At 42.7% G+C, this 13,802-nt stretch overlaps 1 protein-coding gene across 1 annotated transcript in view; it reads left to right on the forward strand.

Annotated features, from left to right (window-relative positions):
• Positions 1 to 13,802, forward strand: part of LOC104955441 (ephrin type-A receptor 7-like) — a 337,623-nt gene that overhangs the window by 39,184 nt on the left and 284,637 nt on the right. Inside the window, exon 2 of the mRNA XM_010782768.1 lies at positions 1,567 to 2,239. Coding sequence (XP_010781070.1) covers positions 1,567 to 2,239 — 673 coding nt within the window. The remainder of the gene's footprint in view (positions 1 to 1,566; positions 2,240 to 13,802) is intronic.

Genomic DNA, 13,802 nt, shown 5'->3' on the forward strand with positions numbered 1-13,802 from the left:
CTTGCTGCTGCTATTGCTGCAGCTATTACCACGCCGCTGCTGCTTGCCTGCCCCACCACCACCCCAGCTTCCACCTGTAGGGGGGTTAGTTATTTAATCATCACTCATCGTGCTATGTATATGGAGTGATGAGGCCCGAGCCTAGACGCCAAACTCAACTATATGCTGCTTCTAATAAACATGTTAAAGAAACATGTGAGTTGTCTGACTGAACTGAGGGAGTGGCAAGGTCAACCTTCTTTCCATATTTCATTTAAAAAGAAAAGAAAATCCCATTTTTAGTATGTCAAATATTGCAATACCCTCCCCCAAAACTCAAACATATTATATACACATACACCATTTAGTATGGGCTTATCTTATTGAAATATTGATTAAGTTAATTTAACAATAATTTTAAAACAAAGACAGCATTGTTGTACTCTGCAAAAACACACCTTTATGATTGTGGACAAACAAAAGCCATGTTTTTTTGTAAATTAAAACAATAGAAAGATTAACAAAATATTTGAAATAATAAAGCTGGGATGATAACTGCTCTTCCACATGAAGTCAGACAAAATAACAAACACAAACAAAAAAACTACGGCAAACCTTTGTGAAAATGACATAAATGAATGTATATATTTGATTAATTTGCCCATTATCTAAAGGTATTTATAAGTTGTGGGTGTTGTTGAACACATTCCTATGAAATGCCATCACTCTGAGAAAGGCGGTGGATATAAAAGGAAACCGGCAAACCATGACTAATGTCTGACCCACTGCTCAGAAACATCTCTCAAGGCTGATGTAATGACTGGGGTCGTGTGGTTTCTTTTCTCTGTGGCGTTATTAAGGAATCTGAGTGCCAATGCTTTTTTAAACACCCACTCATCACATTATGTCCTTAGACCTTTAATGGGTATTGAATGTGTTTTTACGTTTTCTGACTTTTGACTTTGTCTTTGATTATCTGTGTTGCCTCCTGCCCACATCTCTTTGCTTTGTTTTCTGTCTCTTCACTCCCTCATGTTATCGATTTGCTTCACGGTTTTTAAAAATATACAGTATACCAATGACTCCCTTCTGGCTGTCAGAGGTGGGAAGCAGTGGAGTACAAATACTTTGTTACTGTACCGTACTTAAGTACATGATTCTGGTATCAGAACTTTTCTGCAATACTTAATTTTCTGACGACTTTAAACTTTTACTTGGAAACATTCATTAGCTAACAATGTCATCATTGTTCTATTAATATAAAGGGAGGTCAGGTACTCTTTAAAACAGCTGCTAGTTATGGTTACTTTTTACTTCAGTACATTTCGAAGCCAACACTTCTTTACTTTTACTTGAGTAAAAAAGTGTAGTCAGTACTTCTACTTTTACCAGAGTATTTTTAAACACGAGTATCTGTACTTCTACTTGAGTAAAGGATGTGTTTACTTTTGCCATCTCTGCCGGTTGTGCTTCATTCCTTTTTCTTTCTTTTATCTTCTTGACTTCACCACCACTTCCACCTTTTAATACTCATTGTTGTCCTCCTCTCCTCTTCTCCCCCCTCTCCCACTGCCCCCCTCTCTCCAGTGGGAGGAGATAAGTGGTGTGGATGAGAAGTACAAACCCATCCGGACATACCAGGTGTGCAACGTGATGGAGCCCATGCAGCAGAACAACTGGCTGCAGACCGGCTGGGTGACGCGTCGGGGGGGCCAGCGCATTTTCGTGGAGCTCCAGTTCACGCTTCGCGACTGCAACAGCATCCCCGGTGTGGCGGGAACATGCAAGGAGACGTTCAACCTCCTCTACGTGGAGACGGACAGGGACCTGGGGGGCGTGACCCGGGAAGACCGCTACACCAAGATCGACACCATCGCCGCCGACGAGAGCTTCACGCAGGGCGACCTGGGCGAGAGGAAGATGAAGCTGAACACAGAGGTGCGTGAGATCGGACACCTCAACAGGAAGGGCTTCCACCTGGCGTTCCAGGACGTGGGTGCCTGCGTGGCCCTGGTGGCCGTGCGGGTGTACTACAAGCGTTGCCTAGCGACCGTGCAGAACCTGGCAGTGTTCCCCGACACGGTGGCCGAGGCGTCCTTCGCAACGCTGGTGGAGGTGCGCGGCAACTGCGTCAACAACTCCGAGGTGGACGCTGACAGCCCTCCCAGGATGCATTGCAGCGCCGAGGGGGAATGGCTGGTGCCCATTGGGAAGTGCAGCTGCAGCGCCGGCTACGAGGAAGGACACAGCAGCTGTGAAGGTAGGAAATAAATAAATAGACAGCTGGATAGCATGGGTTGATGAAAGAGGCCAGAAAACAAAAGGGGGGGAACAAAAGGAGCAAAAAGAGATTGTCTGAGGAGATCTTAACAAAAGAATGAAAGGACAAGGCAATTAAATATTTGTAAAACAGATGTGATGATAGGGAAGTGAATGGATTTCACTGCAGGCGATATTGTTCAAAACAACATGAAACTGTGAAAACAACTCTCTGGTATAAGTAAAACACAGAAAGTAGGGATCCTTGAAACAAATATTTTTAATATTTGAACTTGGAAATTACCCCTTCCAGATACAATTGCAAAAATTGGCAAGACAGATTGATGAATCAAATGATACATTTTGTCTTAGAATTCAATTGAAAGAATTGGTCTGCTTTCTTCTTCTTCCTTCACACTCCCATATTCTTATTACATCTTCAAATAATGGACAGGAATGACTTAATAAGGTGTTTGAGTTACACTGAAGAGAGGGAGCAAGGTGAGAATAAAAGGATAGCAGAATACGGAGAGAAGTTGTAAATGAGAAACCTGGCTTTTCATGTTAGAGTAGAAAAAGAAAATGTAAGATGAGACAGAAAGGGTTGAAATGTGTGAAAAAAGATACTGGAGCTGTGAAGATGCAACAGATACTGTAAGGGTGAAGGAGAACAGTAGAAATAATTGCATGTGGAGGGAAAAGATCAGGAAGGAATCTCTGTTAACAAGTGTCAAAACAAAGGGAATATTACTGAGTGAAGGTTATTTTTAAAAGGAGGGTACATTGGAAATATAGAAGCGCTCCGTTTCAATCCATGCCAGCTATTGTTCAAAAATGACATCCATGCTGAGGGCCTTGATCGCTCTGTGATGTAATATCGCTTCATGCGTAGTGTTATCGACATGTGAGGCGTGGTATGGACCGTAAGCCTGTCTGTTCACACTTACACACAAAGCATTCAGTGACTAATGTGGTATTTTGCAGTGCCCTATTGAGTTTAACACCACAGCCTCTCCTCTAACATTTGCTTGTGTCCTGAAATAACACACATACACACACTCTCATGAAGCTTGGAGAAGGCGTAGCTTGTGGCACTCTGACGTAAACAGAGATGGACAGTATTGGAATCTTTTGTCACAACCTATTGCTCATACCGCAGCACCAGTTAGATTGCCGACTGTTGCTGTTGGCTTTCACACTCCATCTTGCATTGTTGTGCAATGCAACGTGGGTGTTGTAGTCATTCGACAGCAGACTGGGTGTAATAGAGTGTTCAGTTTTGTCTCCTAGATAATGGTGATGTTTTATGGTTGTGATTTTAAAGCCGGGTATTTTATAAATCCAAGTTTAAACGTTGTTTCTTTCACCTCAATGAGTGCACTGGGCCCTATCCATCCCTGTTGAGATACCATGCTGATATATGCATTTATTTTAAACAGAATTGGGACCATTTGATTTTTGCATCTGTCAAAAGAAGTTTGGGCATAGGGGAGTGCATGACTAAGATGTGTTTAGAAGTAGAACAAAGGTAACAAACAGGCAGGTGGGTAAGAAAAAAAAGGACACCTGGAAAGAATCACAAAAGAATGGTAGAAGCACAACACACAAGGGAAAGCAGAAATAACACTTGGCTCGACAAAGAGTACAAATTGAAAAAGTATTGGCCATAAAGTTGCTAGAATCAACAATGCTGATCATTAGTGATGCAGAACTTTGGCTGTGTTGCAGCACTTCTGTTGGAGATGAGCACTGCCCACTGATATTGGCAGTTGGCCTGTGTGCAAAACAAAGTAAGTGTTGCTTGACCTGCGCTCTGTAATTACCAACAAGGCTTTTTCTACAATAAAATCTCAACTGAAGACAATAAAATCTGACGGACAGACGAAACAACAGACACAGAGAGCAGAAGAATAATGAGCCGTCAGCAAAGTCTGAAAACACTGGAAAGGGAGTAAAGAAAACTAGTGACGGGAGGATCAGAAACTTTGGAAGGAAAAGCAGGAGCAAAGGGAGTAAAAGGACAGGCTGGGCTTGCTGCCAAAGGAGCGAGCAGACGAGGATGTTAAAGCCCGGTGACAGCACTGATAAAGACAGGAAGCCCAGAGGAAGAGATATGCTGTGTCTTTGCTGCTCAACCTTCCCTGGGTTCCATAAAGTAACTTGGTAACAGTGTGGTCTGCTAGGTGACAGGGCCTGTCATGCCCCCCCTTAGAGCAATCCACCCTCACAAAAACCTATATATACACACACATTCTGCAGTGCCTCATTCCTCTGCTCTGCCGTACATACTGGTATGAATATGCACCTCCAACCTCAGACATCTCCCACCGCACCAGAGCTATTGATCAGCCGTAATGCTCCACTAAACTGAAGAATTGCGCTGGGACTGCTCATACTCACATATAGTCAGGACACGCATTCTTTAGCATGCTGTACCTGCAGCTACACACACACACTTAGGTTGATTTCATTCGTGTGGACAAGAGAGACATGGGGTTTCTTTGTGCTTGATACAAATGGTGGATAACAGCAGTGTGTTTAAGAGAGTTTTCTGTATGACAAGCATGAATGCAAGGCTGGCAATGATTTCATAACCATTATGTTACAATAAGTTCTGCGCGTGTCTGTATGCAGGTATTGTAACTACGTCTTATTTACTCCTGGGTCTAATTGTGATACTGAGTGAGTGCAAATGCACTGAGCCTCTCGGTGCAGGTCAATAGTATTGAGTAGCCCGTGAGAAGCTACTGATAATGGTGTAAGCAGATAGTGTTGTGCAGTGGAGAGGAATATTGGTGCCACACACAGTGTAACCTTCACAACAGACCCGGGCAAAACTGGATCACTTCAGCATCTGTTATCATTATGCATCTTCCCATTATTACGAATCGCTGACTGACTAAAGTTAGCTTTATGTAACAAGAAAACCTCACAAATAGTCCGTTTGTGTTTTTTTCTCTCCACGGTGTTATGCCATTTGTAACATTTCAGTAGTATGGAGCACACATTTATTTCCACTATATTGTGGCAGCTAGGATTCACAAGCACAAATAACACAGCAAAGCAAACATTTAAATTGTATTAGCAAAAGCATCACCTGCATTTGGTTTTTAAGAGGCCCAATTATGCTCCTTGTGGTGTTCCCTTTTCCCTTTAGTGTGTTATATACTGTAGGTTATTGTGCATGTCAATGGACTGCAAAGGCTACAATCCCAATGTTCCCTCCAGAGGCAGTTTATTTCAAACATAATCCCCCCCTCAAATTCTTATTCTCTTAATAAAAAATAAAACACTGGCACCAGTATACGTTTGTAGTAGCATGGAGCACATATTTTGTTTCACTACATTGTGGTAGCTAGGATTCACAGCACACATAATGCAGCCAAGCAAACATTTAAATTGTATTAGCAGCCGCAGACATGGCAATCACCCACAAATGCTTATTCTCTAAATACAAATAAAAAAACTGGCACCAGAACACATTCGTAGTCACAGCGCCAGGATTAAAAAGCGGCACATGTGACTGCATTAAAAAAGAGGTTTTAATAAAAATTTAAAAGAGAAATATTAGCATCCATTAGATTAGAACATCAGATTTCAGATTCTTCTTCATTGTTTGCGCATAATAACTGAATGGATGTCTAATTGTAGAAAAGCTGACGAGCAAATTCATGCAGTGTAATCTGATATCACTCTCGGTTTCTCTGCCTTCATCTCTTTGAAATGGAGTCACCACAAATACACTGTATTAAGAATGAATGAATGGCATGTAAAAACAAACAAATGAGAAACACTTAATCCCCAGTCGCTCTGTGAGGCACTTGACCAGATTCTAATTGTGAATGTGAAGGAGGATGTTATTGAAAATTAACATATGTGCCTCGTCAGCCTACCTTGTGTAATAATAAAGGTGTAGGAGCAGAGCCAATCATTAAATACACAGATCAGTTAGAAGTGACACACGTAGAATCATCCGTTGCCTTAGCTCTCGGTCAGCAAGTTGCATGCAGCGCACACATGACTGTTCCTTTATATCTCCACTCTGCATGCGTTCGCACATTTGCATATATGTAGTAGCGGTGATGAGCGCTCGCATGTCCATGAACCTCATTAAGAAATGCCACCAGCGGTAACACGCGGGGGAATAATAAATGATGTAATAATTCACCTTGCAAATGCTATGTTTCATGTGTATTTGTTTCTGTCAAACTCATGAGCTCCATCCTGTTCTAATTAAGCCAGGCTGCTCTTTCCATATAATTACTGAGTGGAGCGCGTGCCTTCAGCAGATTCTCTTATTATCTCTGTTGTTTGCTGCTCCACAATTCCAGCTCCAGGCACATCAGCCACCCTGCTATTCCTTCCGATTGCTCTCATTCCCTCTGTAATTTACTCCACGCCTTCCTTCCCCTCCCCTTTTCCCCCTTCTTCATTTTTCCTCGCCCCCCCCCCCCCCTGCATTCCCTACACCGCCAAAAAAGAGCGCACTTAATTTCTACCCCACTGATCTCAGCGGTGCTTCACGACTTCCTCTAAACCGTCCTGTACCTCCTAATTTTCTTCTCCCCCTCTCTTTGCTTTTCTCTTCTCATTTCCCACTTTTTTGTCCCAATACTAATGCAGTTTCTGTGTCCCCGCCCCTCTCTCCCTGACCCCTGTGGAGCCCGTGTGGCAGGGTGAGATGGGGTGAGTCAGGTTAACATGCTGAAATCTGCCGGAGAGGCTCTGAGATGTATCTAATGTGTGTGTAGTAAAGAGTGTTTGTGCTCCAAATGTTGGCAGTAGTGACCAATCATATGTTTCTGAAGTCTACCTCCCTCTGTCGCACTCTCACCCCTCTGTCTCTTGTCACTTCTTGTCATGTCCGCATCAACCCTCCTCTTTGTCTCGTTCGTAGACGTCGCCTTGCGTTTTCCTCCTTGACTTTTATTTCCTTAAACCATCCTGTCCCTCACTGCCCTCCGACAGATTGTGCCTTTTATACAAAAGCCTCTCTAAGCCGCTATCACTTACTTTCCCCTCTCTAGCGTCTCTCTCCTCTTTCATACCCTCCTTCTCTCTTTCATCTCACTTGTTCACCCCTCTACTTTATACCAGCTCTCCCTGGCGCAATGCCACCCCTGCCCATCTGGTCCTCCCCCCTCTCTCCCTCCATCTATCCTTCTCCATCCTCTCCAGTCACCCGCTACTGCTAGTCATCTCTCCCCAGCTTTCAGTTTAAATAATTCACGTTCTCCTGGGAGAAAGACAAATGGGTCTTTTTTAACCGAGCATCTGACGTATTTATTAAGCCGGCCAGCCATACAAGAAGTGGGCGGACATCCCAAATACACACTAGGACCAACAGACACTTGAATAAAATGACCAAACAAGCCCACATAGACTAACATGCACTTATACGCGCGTGCTCACTTGCAGAAGGACCATTACAAATGTCCCTTGGTTATTGAAAGTGTTAGCTGGAGGCAGGCCAAGCATCCACTATTCATCCTCCCCCTGCCTGCCTGCACCTAGGGAGGAGGAGGCAAGGCAAGAAAGGAAGGAAGGAAATTGAGGCAAAAATAAACCAGAGGACATTATGAGTAAGGAAATAAATGAAAATGTAAGAGGGGAGAGGAGGAGGGAGGGAGACAGTGTTGCAGGAAAAAGAGAATTCTCGTGGTTGCTATTTGTTAGTTGCTATGCATGAGATCAGAATGCATAAAATATGAGTTGTAAAAGCTGAGGATGATTTCAAACGCACACAATGGTGGCGTGGAGAGATCCCTGTGAGATATGGGAACGGATGGGTGATGTAAATTGAAAGAGGGAGGACGGTAGGGGAGGGGGGAGTAGGGAGAATACATATAAGGGGGTTGGAAGTAGAAAGAGGTGAAAAAAAGGAATAAGTGCAAATCATGCGGGGGGTAATGGTAAGTAGAAGAGAATGGAGGAAAAACAAAGCAGAAAAAGATGAGGAAACTTTGGCCTCGGGCAGGATCGGTGGGAAAAACCGGCAGATTACAACTTGTTCCCTCCATCCTTTCCTATCCTCCCTGCCTCCTTGTACCACTTTCAGTCTTTTACACCAGAATCATGAATTAAATACGGACGACATGAATGCATCAAAGTTAGAAAAGGTTGGCATTCAGTTTAATCATGTTGCTAACTCAACCAACATGACAGCCTCATTTCTCTCTGCCTCACTCATGACCGCTGAGCTGAATCCAACATTCAGTTAAGGAGGGAAACATCCGGAAAGAAAAACTCTGGGATATGAAGGAGTGACAGGTGAGGATGTCTGTAAGGCATAAAGAGAGATTATTAGGACTACTTTGTTACTCATCATGCCGGTTTCTTCCCCCATTTTTCCCTTCGGTTTACATTTCCATAATCATTTTAGGACCAATTTAATATTGTCCAATGAACCACAGGACATATGATTGAGTATACTATTACTCACTGTTGGAATTCAAATAAGTTATGGACATTTTAAGTTAAGAACATTAGATATGTCCCTGTGGGGAAATGTTGTTATTCCTTTGATAACTTCTGTGAAATCACTACGTAACACTCACGTTTTTATCGGTTAGGGCTCAAATTCATTTTACATGATAGGCTAAGGGGCGGGACATCTCTAAGCAGTTGACCAATCACAACAGAGTCCTTAACATAATGTTGATATCAACATGGGAAAACTGTCTCTAAAAAGTCGGTGTTTAAAGTTTTTTTTTATAGGTTGAGAATATTCTTCCTAAACCAAATAAAGCATTTAAACATCTGTAAGATTATTTTTAAAATACATTCCTACAAAGGACGTTTTTTTATATAAATATATATTAAGTGTTTGTTTTTTTACAGGACATTGACAATAATCTTCATAGAAAATCTCCATATCTGATATAAAAACATATTAGACATTTGATTGATACAAATTGTAATAGATACTGGTGTAAACATTTATTAAGGCCTACATATGACAGTTTGTTAATTAAGACAGAAGAGAAGAAACAGAAAGAGAAACGTCTGTGATTTTAACCAACGTAGTGTCCCATAAAACAACTGCTGCCCAAAAAGGTTTTACGCACTGATGCCTTTAAGCCACAGCTGCTGATGAGCCACAGATTATGAAACACACTTGACACATCAAAAGGTTGGGTGAGGAGAAGCAGACTCTTGGCCTGAAAATAAAATCTGAGTCTGATTATGTCCGACTGTGTAATTCTGTGTGTCCTGAAGTGGCACGGTGGTGCACAAGATGTAAGTGTTTTGGTGTTAATGTGCAAATGCAATGGTTCGATGTAAGAAAGATTTTAAAAGCCATTAAAGGACCTACTCTGGCTCGAGGGAACAAAGTACCACGACTGGAAATTACATACACTGATACACACATGTGCCCGTTGCCTGCCATCCATGTGCATCCTTCCTTTTCTGTTAAATATGATATATTATAGGTGAAAAGGCACTATTGAGCAATTGCCCTGCTGTACCACTACCATCTGTTTCCATCCCCATTCAACCTCGAGTAATAACTTTACATCTGTTTGAAATTGATGTGGGATCAGTCTATAGATCTGTCTGCCCCCACTTAACCTGAGAGAACGGACTTATTCTGTTGAAATGCTCAAAAGACGACGAGTGCAGCGGTGCACGCACACATGCTCTCATTCAAAATCAAGTCTTAACAGGAATGGCATTAAAGCAGTAATACGTTTTAGCATGCAGATCTCACCGTGGTCGCAGGAGAGAAATTAAGAAATAATATCCTTAATGAATCTCGAAGTGCAAAGTCAAAGGTGACTGGATTTGCAGAATTAGTCTGACATTTTTTTTGTCGCTCATTCAAACAGCACAACCAGTTCTCCTCTCTTATCCCTGGGGCGTTCACTGGCAATATTATGGATTGTCCACAAGTTCAAGTCAGTAAAAACAAAAGTATATTTCACTGTGCAGTTGTCAGTTATTAGAAATAAACCTTGTGTATGACAACTCTGCTGTGAATTTGCACAACGGTGTTGGTGTTTTCATGCCATCCCCGTTTGTTGCTATTCAGTGTATAAGAGTGTTTGTGTGTACAGGCCGGCTGTCGTCTCTGTATTCGCAGCTTGGCAGAGGGGCCTGCCGTGAGGACAGAGTGCCCGCCCCCCTGGCATGGAAGCCTCTGCCAGCTCCGCTTTCCATCCCCCTGCCTTCCTCATGTTGTTGTCATTTGTCATCAACCTCCCTATCATGCTCCCTCCCTGGTGCACACTGATACCCATTCAACACAGAATCCACATCCCAATGAGTGGACGGCATTTCCAGCGACACCTGCGCCTCTTTGCACCAGACCCTCCCCCTTACATGGAGTCACGTAAATGCTCACGCCCTCACATATGTGTGTTAATGAACACCAGGATTTCTTGGACACTCGCATTGACATGAAAAAAAAAACACCACATATGCGTGCTCAGACATGGGCTCACTCCCACTCCCTCACAGGCTCATGTGCGTTATTTGTTCATAACCCACTCCATCTGTTTCTGTCTTCTGCCTATCACTCAGCACACACACATTGTTTTGATGTATAATCACGCAAAGTCCCACAAACACCTGCAGTCCTAATACTGACGAGACAACCCATAATCCCCCTGGATGGACAGGCTCATTAGCGCTCGGAGGCCCTCAGCTCCCACACCGATGAGCACAAATACGAAAAGATAAATCCAGATATACACTTTGGCTAAATCTTATTCTATATTCTGCTGCAGACCAGGGGGAGTTTGTGCACAGACACTATATCAATAATTGTTACATTAAGTCTTTACACACATGGATGTATTCCTTCGTTTTTCCCTCTCTCTCACACATACACACCCTCACTGTGGGTAGCAGTGTGAAGTGATTGGCATCCTGAGGCGAGTGTTATGGGTGACATTTCCACTGTGCTGTGGTATAGAGGTTTCCCGTAGAGCCTCTGCTCCACTGGCTCACCGGGGGATTGGGGGCGTTAGGTGGGTGGGGGTGCAGGGGGGGATAGAGAGGATGTCTGACATGGGTTACCACATAAACATGCATTCGGACAGACCTGCATCAAAGCTAATGGTGCTTCTACACGTTCCTCAGATGGTTCCATTTCAAAAGTTGGAAAATAAGGTGCGTTTGGGAACATTATGTCATGATGTAGAAAAAACTATACATGTAGATGCTAAAAATAAGAAATGTTGTAATTTATTGCTCAGTGTGTTCAGCAAACATGTTGATGGCTGTTCCTGAGTTGTGCTTCTTACTTAAGATGGCCTTACTTTAGTTTTTATCTTTCTGAATGCAGTGTGAACAAATCACACAATGTTAATACAAAATAAACTTTATTGTCCACGAGACATGCAATCAAACTGAGACGAAAACATAACCTGTTTGGCAGGCAATGCACGTTCATCTAAAACCTTAGAGTAACACCTAGCCTCAGCCAGTCATAAACCTAGCCATGATTGTTTGGTAATTATTGGTGAACTATGTATTGTCTCGGTTCAAATAAGTAATTCCCTTAAATATGATCTTTACCAGAGTGTCGCCACAATACTTCACAATTTGCGTGAATTCTAAATATTACCTTGAAAGTGTCTTGAGACTCAAACTGGTTACCTCGAGAAAAGAAAATCAGGACTGCCCGGAACCCCCCCCCCCACACACATGCACACGCACACAGAAATGGAGAGATGACAGCCTGGAGGACGCAGAGCTTTCTTGTCTTTTCTTTATGTGGTTTAATTTCCTGTGATGTGATGAACAGTACTGAGCCACAAAGAAGAAGACTGGCCTTGTGAAGGCAAGATCAACTCTTTTCAGAAGTGTCTCTCAAGAATGAAAAATAAAATAAAACTCCCAGAGCCTAAATCTCCCTAGTGTTTCTCTGTGTTTCTCTCCCACTGTCTCTGTCTGTATTTTGAGTGGGGATCTTATTAAAACACATGACACACTGCTTATACTCTATACTGCAACTGCCCACACAGATTACACACAATCCTTTTCTTGTAGCAGCCTTTGCTACAGACAGTTTACCAACCGTGGTGTTTGCCAAGCTGCTTTCGGTGGATGGGAATATGTCTGCAATTGTGTTCCGATTGTGTATACATGCAACTTTAATGAATGGGGAGGCTAATGCCAAAGTCCATTAAGATAGAGTCCATTAAATAGTCATTAGATGGTAGATCCAAATGGAATTTAGAATGTAGTATTGTGAGGAAACTTATTAAAAATGTCTTTTGTAATAGTTGAGTCCATTACACACGAGTAAGGGTTTCTTTCGAAGTCCATCTGGGGCAACAAATGATTGGGTTAGCATAGTGTAGCAGTAAATGCTACAAAAAACTCTGTAAGGAAGATTTGAAAAGTTTTCGAACATTAGCCAAATTAGGCTACGGTTCGTAGCGGAACAAATACTTCATCATTAAAACACCTGAATGTGCAGAGTTGAGGGAGAATATGATTTACTGTAAAGGAAATACATTTTGTATTTGTTGGAGGAAAATCGGTTCTTGCCAAAGGTGGATCGTTTCGCTTTAAGGTTTAAAGAGAAGGATGTTTTCTAGTTGTCTTTGCATGATTGACTGGTGCCTCATCACAGTTAGCCTTGGTTGTTGTCCTTTGCTTGTCACAACTCATCGCCGTCACATTTAGAATAAGTAAATCTACGGAAGATGTAAAAGATGGAAAGTATTTTCATTAGTTAATTGATTGCACTTATTTGAATCAATTACCGATCACGCAATGCAAACACACACCAACATGTAACCGCTGCTGTGGAACTTCCCTTCCCCTGTATGTTCTCTCTCTCACTACGTGTCTCCCTGTAGTGTTGTGATGCTTACCATCCAGAACAATGTAAATCTACTGTTGAATTAGTTATTTTCCTTCCCTATCATCCATCACACAGGACACACTGAGAGGGCGGAGTGCGGAACAGTGCGAGTCGGCGTGGTGCACTGAACCATCGGCATGTTTGCACAGATTGAAAAATCGGACATGGGAAAACACAAGTTCTCACATGCCTGCCAAAGTACATTTTTTGCCAGGCAACACACACACTCGATACACACAGAACATCTTGCACAAGGTATCCGGTTAACCTGGTTGTACACCACATAGATGTGCACACAAAAGCACAGTTTGGTCCACTGTTGTCCTATTTTTATGTTTGCTTGGATCTGTGTTTATCTTTAGCGCAGTGGCCTGTGGCTTCATAAATGCATATATAACATCTGGATGGAAGTCCACATGTACCTGTTTGTTGACACTGTCTCATTACGCATGGAAACTCATTCAAGTGATGTGTGTACATTAGCACAGTCGGATGCTCATATTTGTTTGTCTTTACTGTATAAATGTGTGTCTTGGCACCTACAGAGACAATCAATGGCGTGTGTGTCATGTGGTTTTAACTGGCTCTGCCGGCGGTGATGGATCGTCTATTTATGAAGCCCCTTTTCCGTGCTCTGGATCAAGGACCGCTAGCATCATCCAGTCAGACGCAGAGAGGGACGGGTGGATCAAGGGATGACAGGCAAGGGTGAAGGGAAGGAAGCAGGAGAAAGCAAAACAGGGTT

Source organism: Notothenia coriiceps, unplaced genomic scaffold (assembly GCF_000735185.1).
Source record: "Notothenia coriiceps isolate Sejong01 unplaced genomic scaffold, NC01 NC01_scaffold00024667, whole genome shotgun sequence".
In the NCBI taxonomy this organism is placed as follows: domain Eukaryota; kingdom Metazoa; phylum Chordata; class Actinopteri; order Perciformes; family Nototheniidae; genus Notothenia; species Notothenia coriiceps.